The following is a 15936-nucleotide window of genomic DNA, read 5'->3' as shown; positions in this document are numbered from 1 at the left end:
AAGAAATGTGGCTAATCTAAAACTGTTTACTGAATATGAAATTCATCAGCATTTTGGGACAGATTTACTGTACTAATTTTGACATGCTTGCTGTGTCTTTATTAAAATTAAGCAACAAAAGAAGTATCCTGGGAGGTAAGAGGAAACTGGTCACAAGTTTGCTGTTATAGGGGCACCTGAGAGGCTCAGTCATTAAGCTGCTGCCTTTGGCTGAGGTCATGATTCCAGGGTCCTGGGATAGAGCCCCTCATCAGGCTCCCTGCTAGGCAGGAGGCCTGATTCTTCCTCTCCCACTCCCCCTGCTTGTGTCCCCTCTCTCACTCTGTCCTTCTCTGTCTAGAAATCTTTAAAAAAAAAATAAAGTGCAAAATACTTTAATAAAAAAATCCTTATAAAATCAAGACAATGCTATTAAATATTGTCAATAATCAAAGACATCTCAATTTGCACTTTTCTTTTGAAATACATATATTGCATTTTCCCAAGTTTAATTAAGAAGGCATTTGACCCTATTGTCAAAGACAAAAACTCAACAATACTGGTAAATGCAGTATTGTTTGGACACCATAAATTTTGAAGTTTATTGTTATTTAAGTGTTTAGTGAAATCTTGTTGTAACATATTTTTCCTTAAAACAAGTGGACCATCAGTTGAGCTAACAAATGTTGGGTTATCCCGATTTTTACTATAATTTAATTTCATCTGAATCATAACTCTTTGACTTAGACATTTTATTACAGCCTTCTCTTCAGCATAAATTCATATATAAGGTGTCCTTTTCTCCTCTGGGAGAGTTTTCAAAAATGAGAAATTTCAAGAATTTTCAAGAATGAGAAAATTCAATGCTAAAGTATTATTCAATGATTTGTGAATGGTTAGCACATCCTTCAACATTTCAAAATGACATGGTATATGTAGGTACAACAAATCAAATTACTCTGTACTGAGTACTCCTGGACCATAAACAGTCCCTTGTGCCATCCCATTATCTTTTATTAAAAAAAGAAAGAGCCCAGATACATTTACAGAGCGCGCAAGAATGCACATTTTTGTAACAGCCACTGTAGAAAACAAAAGACATAATTCTTGTCCTGTAACGCGTCATCTAGTGAAATCATTCTAATTTCTATAGACTTTGAAATCAGATAGTTACTGAAATGCCTGACGAAGTGTTAAAAAAAGGTGTACAGTTGTCAGCAAAAGGTTATTCTACCTAACGTAGAATACGCTCTTGTATTTAAAACACATTTTAAGAAGTAAATATGCAAATTACACTGACAAATTTAACTGTAAAGACATTAACAGTGGAGCATCAAAGAAGGCATGATGCTTTGTCCAGACTTGACTGTGTTAATATGAAGTTTATGTGCTATATAAAAAAACCTTTATAGAGTTAAAAAAAAAATCCGCTGGCTATTCTTGATTTGTTAACAAGGAACAGAAAACTATTTTTCAAAAACTACCGTTAATAGGATGTAAGACGCAAAGGATGGAGTCATCGCAGGCTTGTGTGCATACATGCAATCAATCAAGGAGTGTCTACAGGGAAAAGTGGTCAAATTCTAAAGCTAACGTCCTGAGGCTTACACATTTATTACTGAGAATCAATTCAGCCGATAGTAAGTAAGAAAAGAGTGGATGGGCGGACAACACATGGGTACCTCTCCCTGTCGAGGAGTCGTGACAGCAAAATCACTTCCTGAGGAAGGAGGAGCGAAAGGGAAGTTAAGAGGCCATCCTGACCAGGAAGTGACTCGCCCTAAACTAGCCTCAATCGTATCTAAAAATGGGGGGATGGGGAGAGCCCCAACAGTTAAAGGCGGTAAAATAACTGCTTCTTGATACATCGAGACATCACCATCGCCCCCACTCTTAATTACACAAGGAAGTCCACAGTCACGATTCAATAAACGAAAGTCTCTTCTCTTGCTTAAGGGACACTAGGCTGTGCTTCAGGCCCAGGAAGAGAAAAAGAGAGTTGAGGAATGGGGAACTGGGGCCACCGTGAGGCAGACCAAAGCCCCTAAAGAGAGAAGCGTCCCAACTGCAGAGCTTATGCCAGTACAGGCCAAGAAGCTTCTTTTTTCTGAGGACACCGCCAGGGTTCCCACCGCAGCCAGGTCAGGCCCCCGTTCCCTGTCGCGAGAGGAGGCAAGAGAGAGAGGCGGACCCCTTACCTTCTCCTCATCCGACACCCGGTCCTCGAAGTCGGCCATCTTGGGCTGCTCTGGCCCAGCCCGGCCCCAGCGCGAGGCAGGCCGGGAAGGAAGCTCAGTGATGGAATCACCGCGGGGGCTGTCGGAAGGACCCGCCCGGAAACGCCGACCCAGAGGGCGCCATGTCAGTTTCGGGCTGGGTGGTGGTTCTGAGCGCCGTCCCTCCGCGAAGTCCCTAACTCTGCCTTAAGACTTTTCCTTAAATGATTTTAAAACTAATAGTTTTATCACTGAGTTACGTTCATTTCCCCCATTCATCTATGAGACGCTGGGAGCATGTTTCGACTATTCCTGACAACCGAATTCCGTCCGACCAAATCGCAATTGTTACTGTAGGTTTTCCCAGTACCAGTGATCTCTGTGGCGGCCGAGTCCAAAGGGCTAACTGCTGCTCGGGCCCTGGAACGGTCGGTGGCTTTTCCAACCCTGGGAATAGGGTGAGAGGTGACCGTCACTCGCATGGAAGCGAAAACATTTCACTCAGAGATCACATCTCAGTCCAGTTCCTCCAATATGTGCCGCCAGTCACCCTTTCCTGCCCTTCGAAGGAAAGGTAACCTCAGTCTTGGGACGCTCCTTCAGGTTCCAAATTTTTTTGGTCCGCGTTCCCTGGGACTCAGCCTCCACAGAGGCCAATTTCAGGTCCGCCACTATCCCAGGATTCCCGACTCCCGGTTTCCTGCCTTTCTCCCCTCCCAGCTCCCGGAGCCTGCGGGAGCGGCAAGATGGCGGACGGAGACGGATTGGGTGAAGCAGCCACTGCTACGGCATCTCCTCCTGCACCTGCTCCGGGCCTGAGCCCGTCGCTCGGCTGGAGGGAGCGACTGCGGGCCGGACTGGCGGGGACTGGGGCCTCGCTGTGGTTCGTGGCGGGGCTGGGACTGCTTTACGCTCTGAGGGTCCCGCTGAGGCTGTGTGAGAATTTGGCTGCGGGTGAGAGGCCCAGACCTCCCTGGGGACGGGCGGGGGAGCTAGAAGAGGGACCGGGAGCAAGAGGCAAAGGGCAGAGATTCTCCGCAGTCACTGGAGGGCTTCAGAGACAGAGTCGCTGGTGCTCTACCTAGTGTGTTCTTCTCCCGGTCTGCAACTCCGCAGCTGATTGTCAAACCTGAGCAGCAGCTATGGGCTCCTCCCTTGAGCTCTTAAGATCCGCCCTCTCTCAACTGTCCTCGTTTACCCGAGGAAGAGCCCGCCACCTGACACGCTGTAGGCTTCAGGTAGTAGGACAAGATGAGAGCATTTTCATATCGGTTGCAGAATTTATATATACTCCCAGCATTGGTAGGATCCATTGAAAATCATTCTTTTGAGTCTCTCGCCGGTTAGCCAAGAGTTCCCACACCCAAACAACAAAGATGAGGGTTTCTGCATTCAAAGACCTAAAAGGGGGGGAAAAAAAAGCCATGATCTTAGCCAACCATTATCATATTCTAAGATAGTTCTGTCAAGAAAGTTTTTGTGGTATCTTGGTCTCTTCTTTGCTTTAGGCTTTATTAGAGTAATAAAACAGTACAGGAAGTTAAGGGGAAGAGAGCCACAAAGAGTAATGGGTTCTTTCAACATTCGTAGAAAGCTTGCTATGTAGTCTGAGCTGAAGATACAAAGACGTGTCAGAAGTGATGATCCCCGTGGATTCTGCAAATACTATCCTTTACCTGTAGCCAGGACAAAGTGGATGGGAGCCAGGGCCTTTTACCATTACATTACAGTATTTACACTCAAGCTTTGAACAAGATGAAAGTATTTCTGTTGTGTGATGACTGTGACTATCAGTACCTGTGGTTTATTTTTTTGCAGCAAGAAAAGGCAAATGTCTCCTTTTCTTTTTCACAAGATGACATGAAATACTGTGGGATAATGTTCTGGACTTTTTAGAAGATAGGTTTTATTTAAGTTCGGATATAACAAACATTCTAAAACTAAGTAAATTGGCCTTCCTAGACTATTTGGAAGAGCTAATTTGCTGTCTCTGTAACTGGTTAATGAAGTGCTTACTAGTGGTTTGCATGCTTAGTGAAATATTATTCATTGATTTTATCATTTATTTTTCCACGTGTTAACTAGATAACACCATTGGGATGAGAGTAGTTAACTGTGGTAGATTTTTATTAATTTCTGAAACCTGTGGTATTTATGAGACAGTTATTTGAAGTGAAAAATCTGGTCCAGGCTTCCAGTGAGTCAGGTTCAAGGAGTTCTCTCAGTCTGTTGCTATTCTCTTTGGGGTTTTTTTTCCTCTCTAGCTGACAAACTGAATACATACACATACTGGTTCCTTGCCTCTAATTTGAAACACTGGTTTGTATCTCACCAAAATAATTAGGGAATTGTTTTAAATCTCCTTTGTAACAGGATGTTTGTTTAGTTTATTCTTAGGGATTTGCAAAACTTCTTGTTAAAGTTACGGTTTCTAAGTTCTTAATTTATTCTCAAAATTAAACTGAATTATCCCACTTTGATTTGCTCATTTAACAAACTGTCAGTTTAAAATGCTACCCTTACATGTGCAAAGCTAATTTTTAAGATGTGATAGAATGGAAATTCAAAGTACCTTTTTAAAAAGTAGAGCTTTCTCAAAGGAATCTCATACTAGATATTAACACTATTTATGTTCCTCCACTCATAAAGACACCTGCATATTTGTAACTTGAATATTCTGCATTTGCATTTTTTTAAACTGATTTTTTTTTTTCCTTTTGCAGTGACAGTATTTTTAAATTCATTGACCCCGAAATTCTATGTGGCACTTACAGGAACATCTTCTTTGATATCAGGACTAATATTTGTAAGTAGTTTCCATTTCCTTCATGTTTTGGTATTTATCTAAAGATCAAGTATCTTTTTATGGTTACAATAATTATAAATACTTATAAATCAGCATTCTCAATATGTGTTCAGAATTTGAAAAAAAAAAATACTGCACCTTCCTCTCCACATTTAGAGACTGGCAGTATTCCTTTGTATATGAAAGACTGTTGTTTACTGGAAGGGGCAGGGATTGGGGGTGCGTTCCCAACTAAATGATTGCAGGGCCCGATTTAGCAACAAATGATATAGACTGTAAATATGTGTAAAAATTGGGCGCCTGGGTGGCTCAGTGGGTTAAAGCCTCTGCTTTCGGCTCAGGTCATGATCCCAGAGTCCTGGGATTGAGCCCCACATGGGGCTCTCTGCTCAGCAGGGAGCCTGCTTCCCCCTCTCTCTCTGCCTGCCTCTCTGCCTACTTGTGATCTCTCTCTGTCAAATAAATAAATAACATCTTAAAAAAAATGTGTGAAAATTAAGTTTCTTATTTACTTTTAGCACTGGGTAATCTGGACAATTCATGCTCCTTTTGAAAGGGTATAAAGCTAGTTGTTACCATATAGATTGCAGACCACTGTTATGAGATCTTCTAATTTTTCATATGACTTTGGAAGACTCTGGATGCAGCAAGTTTTTATGTAAAAGTCTGCCAATACCTTAATCTTGGGAACATAGGGCAGACTGAAAATTCATGTCTTGAATTCAGCCCATAGGTTGCCAGTTATCTTCTCTGGAGTGTTTAAGAGCAGAGTATTGGAGCCAAGCTAACTATCACTTTATTTATTTATTTTTTAATTGCGAGAAGAAAATTTTTTTAAATTGAAGTATAGTTCACATACAATATTATATTAGTTTTCAGAACCATCACTTTAGTCGTGTGACTTTGAGCAAGTTAGTTAACTTTTCTAAGCTTTAATTTCCTCATCTATAAACTGGGGATGATAATAATATCAATTTCATAGGATTATGAAAGCTAAATGAGATAATGTGTCTAAGATCTTTCAATAACATGGTAGCTAGCTTACAGTGAGCACTTAATGAAATTTGATCATTATTATTCTGAGAAGTTGTAACTTTAATTCGGCTTTCCCTTGTCTTAATTGACTGAACTGTCATTTTCAATTAAGAAATTAAAAAAAAAAATATATATATATAATCTCTATTAATATCCCTGGGAACTAGTGTGTCCTAGTATAAATCTTGGAAAAATACTGCTACAGATAAAAATCTGAGGAAGTATGGCATACATGACCAAAGAATTTTTCTGTGCTTTTTTCTCATCTCTAGATGGTGCTCTTCTATTATAGTAGAAATAATGGCATTTGTATTGGAGTGTTTTTTGTTTCTGTGTTTTTTTTTTTTTAATAAGAACTAATACTTGGCCATTTTTTGAAAGTGAAATGCTAGCCAAGAAAGGAATTTTCTCTTGATTAAAAAAAAAAAAATTACTGAGGAATTTAGGATGCAAACTATGTGTTAATATAGTTAACAGCAGTAGCTACTAATAAAATAGAGTGGTCATAACAATATACTGCAAAGAAAATTAGGAAATTCAAGTAACATTTTAAAGGTTAAACTGTGTCATGACCCTTATAATATTGATGAGTTTTTATTAGCAAAGGTTATTATTTTTATAATTTCTTCTACCTCCTGAAATATGGAGCTCTATCTATGCTGATTGGGTTACTTCCACCAGCAGGGGTGGGGGATAGTGTGTTTGGAAGCTTGAAGAATAGCAATGAAGCCAGTTGTTTAGCTAATTATTACAAATGAAAAGGTTACTCTGAAAGGAAAATGGAGGATCCAGGGGTAGTGTATATAATACTGTTTTCTGTTCTGTGGAATCAGGGAAATCTCCTTGGGGACCTGTCATTTAAGCTGAAACCCCCAAAAAAGCCAGGCAAAGGGAATTGGGAGTGCTAGTATCCAAATATGAAACATTCTGCTAATTCGACACAGAGCTTTTTTTTAAAAAAAAAACATTTTTTTTTTAAATTAAAGTACTCTCTAGCCCAACATGGGGCTTGAACTTAGAACTGGAGATCAAGAGTCTCATTCTGTACCAACTGAGCCAGCCAGGCACTCCCGCAGGGATTCTTTTGATTCTTCTTTTCATGACGTTGATAAACCATGAAAATGTAAAGGAGTGAATATCCTGATTTTTAAATGGTTCAGTATGAGAATCAACCTCTTAACCTACATTAATTATACTGCCAAATACTGGAGTAGTACTTCATGTTCAGAAGGCACTTACAATTCTTGTTAACCATATTTAATAGCTAGGACATTGAGGCTCTGAGAGGCTAAAGGTTAAGTGACTTACCCAAAGCACACAAGGGGACTGGGAGTCAAATGTGAGCTTTCTTTTTTTTTTTTTTTTAAAGATTTTATTTATTTATATGAGAGAGAGAGACAGTGAGAGAGAGCATGAGCGAGGAGAAGGTCAGAGAGCGAAGCAGACTCCCCATGGAGCTGGGAGCCTGATGTGGGACTCGATCCCGGGACTCCAGGATCACGCCCTGAGCCGAAGGCAGTCGTCCAACCAACTGCGCCACCCAGGCGTCCCAAATGTGAGCTTTCTAACCCTAGTCTTAATCCACCATGCTGGTTTCAAAATTATTTCTCTTAATTATGCTGTAGATAGAATAAAATGACAATGTAATGTAACAGAGTTAGATTACTTATAGATTAAATGCTTTTTGGTGATTTGTTTAAGTAATCTCTACACCCAACATGGAACTCAGACTCACAACCCAGAGACCAAGAGTCACATGCTCTACTGACTGAGCCAGCCAGGCACCCCTGTTTCTTGTTCTTTTAATATTTCATTTACAGGGACGCCTGGGTGGCTCAGTTGGTTGGGCAGCTGCCTTCGGCTCAGGTCATGATCCCAGCGTCCTGGGATCGAGTCCCGCATCGGGGTCCCTGCTTGGCAGGGACCCTGCTTCTCCCTCTGCCTCTGCCTGTCATTCTGTCTGCCTGTGCTCTCTTTCTCTCCCTCTCTCTCTCTCTGATAAATAAATAAAATCTTTAAAAAAAATATTTCATTTACAGGTATATTTCTTCCAGTTTTGCCCATCTTCTCTAAATTTCATAACAAAGCTATTAAAAAGGTATTTTATTTCTGCCTAGCATGTGTTATTGGGGAATCTTATGTTTGGTTTATTTTTTGGAAGGAGAGTACATTTAAAATGCCAGATTAAATGGGAGCATCTTTTAGGAATGCTTTAATATGAGCTCATATATCTGCTGATCAGTTCTATTTTAAATTAAGGATTTTTTTTGGTTTGTCGTAGATATTTGAATGGTGGTACTTCCATAAACATGGCACGTCTTTTATTGAACAAGTATCTGTGAGCCATTTGCGACCACTGATGGGAGGAACAGAAAGCATTTCAGAGCCAGGTTCTCCTTCTAGCAACAGAGAAAGTGAAACCAGCAGACAGAATTTGTCAGGTAACTATGTAATATGTTTTCAGAGCTGTATAGTTAAGATTGTATTTGTGGGAGATAGAAAACTCACAACAGAGAGAAGTTTGTCTTCCATGTAAATATAGGTATTCTGCACTGATACAGAGGACAGTGATCATCAGAAACCCAGTGATCATCAGTCTCCTATTTTGTTAGCCTGCCAATCTTCAAGTGAGGTTTTCCCTTGTGGTTCAAGACAGTTCATGTCATTTATGCCATCATATCTACATTGCAGTCAGTGGGAAGGAAACTAGGCCAGTAGGAGGCCACCCTTTCCTCCTACTCAATCCCCAGCAGCCAAGGATACTTCTCAGAATGTTACATTACCATTTCAGCTTACTTTGTCAGACCTCTGCCAAATGGCCACAAGTAGCTATAAGGGAAGCTAGAGATTATAACCATTTTCTCAGCATACATATGCTCACCTAATAATTAGGAGATCTTATTAGATAAAGGAGAGAACAGAGACAATTAGCCATTTCTGCCAACATAGCAAAGTCAGGAAAAATACTTTTTCTTCCCAATATATTTACAAAGGTATCAAAATCTCAGTTATTCATGTATAGATACTCTTAATCATACTTTAATTATAGGCTTTCCCTCTATATGTATCCAGTAATACAAAGTAAATATTATTAGTGATATGCAATTAGGAAAGTAAAAATTTGAAGGCCAGATAAAAATGATATTTTTGGATTATTGTTCCTTTAATTTGATATCAGTAAAATTCATACAGTAATAATACAAATGACTTAATTCCATAGATGTCTCATTTGTTTGGTAACCCTAGGAACTTAGAGTTGTATTAGTTTAGTAGAAAAATACTGCCACTTTTTAGATATGGTCAGGGAAAGTCTTTGAGAAAGCGCCATTGAAGCTGAGCTCTGAAGCATGAGTGGGTATTGATCAGGAACAGTCGGGATGGGATTGGCAATCATTCAAGAGTGCAGGATGGAATAATGATACTTTTCTTAATCCTTTTCTTTTCTCCTCTTTCATAAAATAATTACAGAACTCCTAAGAATGAGACATATTAAGATGAATATGACATAGATCTGTCCTCAAGAAGTTGAGTCCAGTATGTAAATAATTATGATAATAATGCTTTCTGTAATCTTATTCCCTATTGTGAGATTGAGTATATCATTGCATATAGAGAGTGAAGACACTCCCTACCCTGCACTCTAGCCTAACTATACTGGTGTTCTGTTTTGTTATTTTTTTTTAAGATTTTTTGTATTTATTTGACAGAGACAGAGGGGGAACACAAGCAGAAGGAGTGGGAGAGGGAAAAGCAGGCTTCCTGCTGAGCAGGGAGCCTGATGGGGGGTCAGTCCCAGGACCCTGGGATCATGACCTGAGCCAAAAGCATACGCTTAAGGATTGAGCCACCCAGACACCCTACTTTGTGGTTTTTATGATACGTTTTCTCCTTAGAATGTTCGTCATCTGGCAACTTTCTTTTACCATGATTTTTTTTTATCATAATTCAATGTCTTTTACCACGATTCAGTGTCAGTTCACGTGTTGCCTCCTTTCTAAAGCCTTTTCTAATTTCCCCAGAAAAATATTAATTAGCTTTCTGTTTTTCTTCTCTTGGAACAAAATATATCTTTCCTGTAGCATTTACCATACAGTTCAGATGGTAGTTTACATGACTGACTCTTATATGACATTTCATTCATTTAAACAAGTTAGTTCCAAATGCTGTGCTAGGCTCCAAGAATACAAAAATTAATAAATTGTAACACCTCGTGTTCTAAAGAGAGAAACTGAAAATCAAATGGATAATCACATTATAATATGTTCAGTGAAGTGCTGTCATTGAATCATGAACTAAATGCCATAGAAATAATAGAAATAGGAGAATGACTAGATTTAATTGTATGCTGCATGACAGCAGGGGTGATCCAGGCCTTATTCATTTTTGTGCTATCTGGCTAACACTGTGCATAGCATATACTGACTGTACAATAAATGTTGGTGAAGTTAAGATTGAACTGTAGTTGATTAATTCATTTCCCTTTTCCCCCTTTGTTTTTTAGAATGCAAGGTATGGAGAAACCCTCTAAATCTTTTCAGAGGAGCAGAATATAGGAGGTATTACATTTTGCTTTCAGTATAACTATAGCATTAGATTTAGAGTAGAAGTATTATGGAAACATTTGTTTTCATAAACACATTACAGCTCTTTTAGTTGGAGACACTGATAATAAAACTTAATAATAAAGTAAAATGATTAGCCCAACCTTTAGTTGGCAGCATCTTCACTGTATTTACTTCTATAATCATGAGAAACATTGCTTCAAGCCGTATGTTTATGATAACAGTAAGTATACAATTGGCTCCTGGTTTTGGCAAAAAACCTTTTCAGAGAATTCACGAGATTAAGAAAAGAAGTACAAATGTGAGCATATTCTTAGGCATATATGCTCAATTTCAAAATTTATTTGAACACTCACTAGAAAATACCAATCTGAATGTGAATATGAACTTAATTTGTGCAATAGTACAGGGTATAGTATTTTTATATTGCATTTAAAAAATTTTTTAAAGATATTTATTTATTTTGAGAGAGAGCACATACACATGTATGGGGAGAAGCAGAGGCAGAGGGAAGAAAGAATCTCAAGCAGACTCCTTGCCGACGGTGGAGCCCATTGTGGGGCTTAATTTCATGATCCTGAGATCATGACCTGAGCCTAAATCAAGAGTTGATCACTCAACCAACTGAGCCACCCATTGTATTTTATATTGCCTTTTGCTATCCATACTGCTGTGTCCATTTCTCTTCTGGTTTTAACTCTGGATGAGAAAGCAGCTTTTGACACTTAAAGATACCCAAAGATACTTTATTTTATTTTATTTTTTTTAAGATTTTTTTTATTTATTTGACAGAGAGAGGTCACAAGTAGGCAGAGAGGCAGGCAGAGAGAGAGGGAGGAAGCAGGCTCCCCACTGAGCAGAGAGCCCGATGTGGGGCTTAATCCCAGGACCCTGGGATAATGACCTGAGCCAAAGGCAGGGGCTTAACCCACTGAACCACCCAGGTGCCCCGATACTTTATTTTAATAAGAACTGTGGTTTACCTGGAAGTAGACTGGGGCATGTTATTTAATTCACTGAACAAGAAACATTAGGTATCTATTATCTATGACCACTGTGAAAATGATGGGAATACAGAGTGACAGAGTGATAATCCCTGTGCTTAAGGACTTGATAGTGTAGGATAGTATTATCCTGGGAAGGAAAAGTTAGGTTTTTATGAGAGATGCCTTTAGTCTGTATTAAGGGATTCTATAAGAAACAAGTCCTTGAATTTCTCAGTCCATTTGTTAAAATAAAAAGGTTTTAGGCTATTTCTTGTTGTATTACAGGGTTCACTTCACAAAGATCTAACAAAGAAATTTCTTATCTTGATATCAGGAACACTTATACTTCTTTTTGAATGATTAGTTTATCTTAATGTAAAGGTCTCAATGCACTGCTAATCATTGTGTGGTTTTAGAAAGCTTAAAGTCCTACTGTAGTCAGCCTTTAATAAATGTACAGAACTTTGGAATGTATTTCATATGTTAGATTCATTCCTGGCTCCACTGTATGGCCCAATTTTTGCTTTCTTGGAGTCTTTTTTATTTGTTTTTAAATTAAGGTTATTAATATTGTACATTATATTTTTTAATTCCTTTAAGTCATTTTGGGAATAATGTAGATCATTAATAAATAATCTTTTTACATGTTTAGAATATGTAGCAAAACTTTGCTTATTGAAAAAGGGTCTACTTTTTTCTTTATGATAATTTCTCACAAAATAGCTTAAAAACTTTAAATAAGAATGCAACTTGGACTATTAAATTACTTAAAATCTTTTATCATACATGTATAAATAATACTTACAATGTGCTTTTAAAATGCTTTTTTTTGGATTTAAAAATGCATGCATAGTCACTGTAGAAAATTGGAAAATGAAGAGATTTATTAAATTACTTAAAATCTTTTATCATATACATATAAATAATACAATGTGCTTTTAAAATGCTTTTTTTTATTTTAAAATGTATGCATATTCACTGTAGAAAATTGGAAAATGAAGAGATGTATCAAAAAGAAAGAAAAAAAAAGGAAGAAAGTAAAAATCACCATTTCCTACCACTAAGTGATAACTGCTGTTAGTATTTCCATCTGATCTCTCTTCTGTATGCATGTATAGAAACAAAACTTGGGCATCATTATGTGTATATAATCTCACATCCTTTTTTTCTAACACAATGTATGAATTTTCCTCAGAATTTCTTAATACACGAATTGCTTTTTTTTTTTGGAAGAGTGGGTAGCAGAGGGGCAAAGGGAGAGGGAGAGAGAATCTTAAGCAGATGCAGATGCTCTACTCGGTGAGGACCCTGAGATCATGACCCGAGCCAAAATCAGGTCGGATGCTTAAAGTCGACTGAGCCACCCAAGTTCCCCTTCATACATGAATTTCTTAAAAAACATGGTTTTTAATGATTGTACTCTATTGTTATATGGAAGTACCTTACCTTACCTATTGCTCCCCTATCTGGGTCACAGATTATGTTTCACTGTCAACATATACACTAAAGTGGTATCTTTATATATAAATATTTAGCATATGATATTAAACATCTATGATTATTTCCTTAGGGCTGATCTGTGGTACTCAGATTCCCGAATTAAAGGATGTGAACAGTTTTTTTTTTCCCCTCTCCACTTTATTATTTTCTTTTCCTTTTTTTTTTTTTAAGGTTTTATTTATTTATTTATTTGAGAGAGAGAGCATGAGTGAGGAGAAGGTCAGAGAGAGAAGCTTACTCCCTGTGGAGCTGGGAGCCCGATGTGGGACTCAATCCCAGGACTCCAGGATCATGACCTGAGCCGAAGGCAGTCGTCCAACCAACTGAGCCACCTAGGCGTCCCTTCTTTTTTTTTTTTATGGAGATTTTCAAAAATTAAAAAGTAGAGAGAATGGCATAGTAGAGTTCCACATGCCCATCCCCTAGCTAGAGGTGAATATTTTTAAGACTCCTAATAGATATTACCTAATTGATTTTTGGAAAGAGAAAGGTAAATGGCAATTTAATTAATTCCAGCAGTATGTGTGAGTCCATATTCCTCTTCATCCTCAGCAACATATATTTGCTGTTTGACAGATGAAAAGTAAAAATTTGTTAATTTAATTACTATTTGTTAATTATTAATGAGATTAGACCCTTAGAAATGTATTTACTAGCCCGTTTGTTAACTTGCTATTAATTTTTGTGGGCTTCAGGGGGATATGAAAGTTTAAATTTCTAATTTAGTAAAATCTAGAAAAAGTGTCTATTTGCTTTATGCTTTGAAAGCTCTTTACCATTTTGACATCTAGTAAAAGTCCACCCATGTGTTCTTCTAGTTTCTTTGTAGTTTTACTTTTAAAATTCGAATTCACTGAGAAGTTAAGTATATTTAATAAGGTATGTATATAAGTCAGATTGTTTTATCCGCTCAAATCTAATACAGAAGCACAAATAATCTGGCCTTTTCCCTTTGGTTTTGATTTTTGTTGTCATCCTGTAAGTAGTTTGTATTGTTATCTCTTGTTTTTCTGATAATAAGCTTTTAAAACATCCTGATATAGAATTTGTAACCATATATTTTTGCATTTTAAATAGTGTTTGTTGTAGTAGGTAGAGGCTCTCTCATGTTCAATTTACATATTTTCTTGTGTTTTGGTAAAGATACACTTGGGTGACTGGTAAAGAGCCACTTACATACTATGACATGAATTTGTCAGCTCAGGACCATCAGACCTTTTTCACCTGTGACACGGACTTTTTACGTCCTTCAGACACAGGTACGTGTCATATCTGCTCATGGGGTAAACAGTGGTGATGAAAATTATTTTTAAAATTCTTTAGCATAACTTATTATAATCCACAAAGTTACTTGGCTTGAGGTTGTTTGCATCATGGATAACAGACACAGATTAAACTGAAATTAATTATGAACGTAAACTAGGTTGTTACACTATGTATCCTCCTTATAAAGAATTTAAAGTACTTTATAAAAATATGAAATTGCTTCTTTTATTACTTGAAAAACCTTTCAGGTCAAATATAGCAACTGCTTATGCAGAGAACAGTGTACCCAGTTTGGTCTGGGGAGTTAACATATACAATTATACATAAGAGTAAGGCAAAGTGTAAACCCTGGGGCATGGCATGTAGATTAAAATGGAATATATTTTATCCCAGTCATAAGTTAGAAGTGCGTGGAAAGTGGTGGAAGATCATAGAAATGTCTGTGTTTAGGTTTAAGTCTTCTCTATGGAAGAGAGTATTGAGACTCTTAAATACACGGTTAAAGACAGAGATCTTTATCACTGTTCTTTCACTTTGAATGCCCTCTCCTTTCCTACCTATCCTCCTACTTCTGTGCTTCCTGCTTTTATCCTTCAAGATCCAAATTAAAAGTTACATTCTCTAGGAACTTGAGAGTTAAACACTTTATTTTCTGCATTTTTACAGTACTTAGTCCAAGCCTCACTGAAACAATTCTAGTTATTCAACCACAGCCATTTACATGTTAATTTTATCATGTTGTTTTAATGGTTATCTTCCCTAATAGGGTGGGAAACTTTGGAAAGCAGGGACTGTATTCTTATCATCTTTGAATCCTTTTCATCTAGCACATTGCCTGGCATACTGTAAATATATTAATATTTATTCTTTGATGAAAAGTATCAGTGAATGACCTTAGTGTCACAGATGTCTTAAGCAATTTCACTAATAATAGCTAACACTTGTATAGCACTTATTATGCACCAAGCACTGTTCCAAGCAATTTACATAAATGTACTGATTTAGTATTCCCCATCATTTTATGAGATAGGTACTTTCACCAACCTCAGAAATAAACGTGTGAAAAGAAGGAAGGAAGGAAGATAGGTAGGCAGGCAGGCAAAGGAAAATCAAGCAATATGCCCTAAGTAACCTAACTAATAAATGATAAAGTTGGATTTCAAATTCAGGTCTGACTCTTCACCACTATACTGATGTTGACTCTACTCATCATAGTGACAGGCAAAAGAAGATCACCACTAGGGGGTCTGAAAAAGAACCAGTTTTCCAGCATTGAAGTGAATTCTTTGTGATCTGTATCTGTTGGATTAAATATATTAAGGGTGGGTGATAGCAGTAAATGCAAGGATCTTTGGAATGGTTACATGAAGGGATTTAATTGTGAATAGGAGAAAAAGGAGTTGCCTTATGTTTATATGCTTTGTGTTTATATTAATGGCAAAAGTGTTGGGTTGGGGAAATAACTGAAATGGAAATTAGTATGTTAACTTTAGGGACTAAAGTTGACTCTAAAAGTAACTCTAAGAAATTAAGGCTTCACCACATTTTCATAAGCAGAATTGTAGACATTGGCAGGCTTTTCCGGT

At 37.6% G+C, this 15936-nt stretch overlaps 2 protein-coding genes across 4 annotated transcripts in view; one reads left to right on the top strand and one right to left on the bottom strand.

The window, feature by feature from the left end:
• CAPZA1 (capping actin protein of muscle Z-line subunit alpha 1) overlaps nt 1–2394 on the bottom strand; it is a 49901-nt gene extending 47507 nt beyond the window's left edge. The window contains exon 1 of the mRNA XM_044238924.1: nt 2178–2394. Within this exon, the coding sequence (XP_044094859.1) occupies nt 2178–2216 (39 nt within the window). The 5' untranslated portion in view covers nt 2217–2394. The remainder of the gene's footprint in view (nt 1–2177) is intronic.
• A 514-nt stretch (nt 2395–2908) lies between these two features.
• Nucleotides 2909–15936, top strand: part of ST7L (suppression of tumorigenicity 7 like) — a 111655-nt gene continuing 98627 nt past the window's right edge. Inside the window, exons 1-5 of one of the 3 annotated variants that reach the window (XM_044238922.1) lie at nt 2909–3149; nt 4919–5001; nt 8318–8477; nt 10538–10592; nt 14228–14343. In XM_044238922.1, the coding sequence (XP_044094857.1) occupies nt 2942–3149; nt 4919–5001; nt 8318–8477; nt 10538–10592; nt 14228–14343 (622 nt within the window). In that variant the 5' untranslated portion in view covers nt 2909–2941. The remainder of the gene's footprint in view (nt 3150–4918; nt 5002–8317; nt 8478–10537; nt 10593–14227; nt 14344–15936) is intronic. The other 2 variants (XM_044238920.1, XM_044238921.1) reach the window with 2 other exon arrangements.

Source organism: Neovison vison, chromosome 2 (assembly GCF_020171115.1).
Source record: "Neovison vison isolate M4711 chromosome 2, ASM_NN_V1, whole genome shotgun sequence".
Classification (NCBI taxonomy): domain Eukaryota; kingdom Metazoa; phylum Chordata; class Mammalia; order Carnivora; family Mustelidae; genus Neogale; species Neogale vison.
Note: the sequence above shows the minus strand (reverse complement) of the source record. Positions and strands in the feature narration are given on the sequence as shown.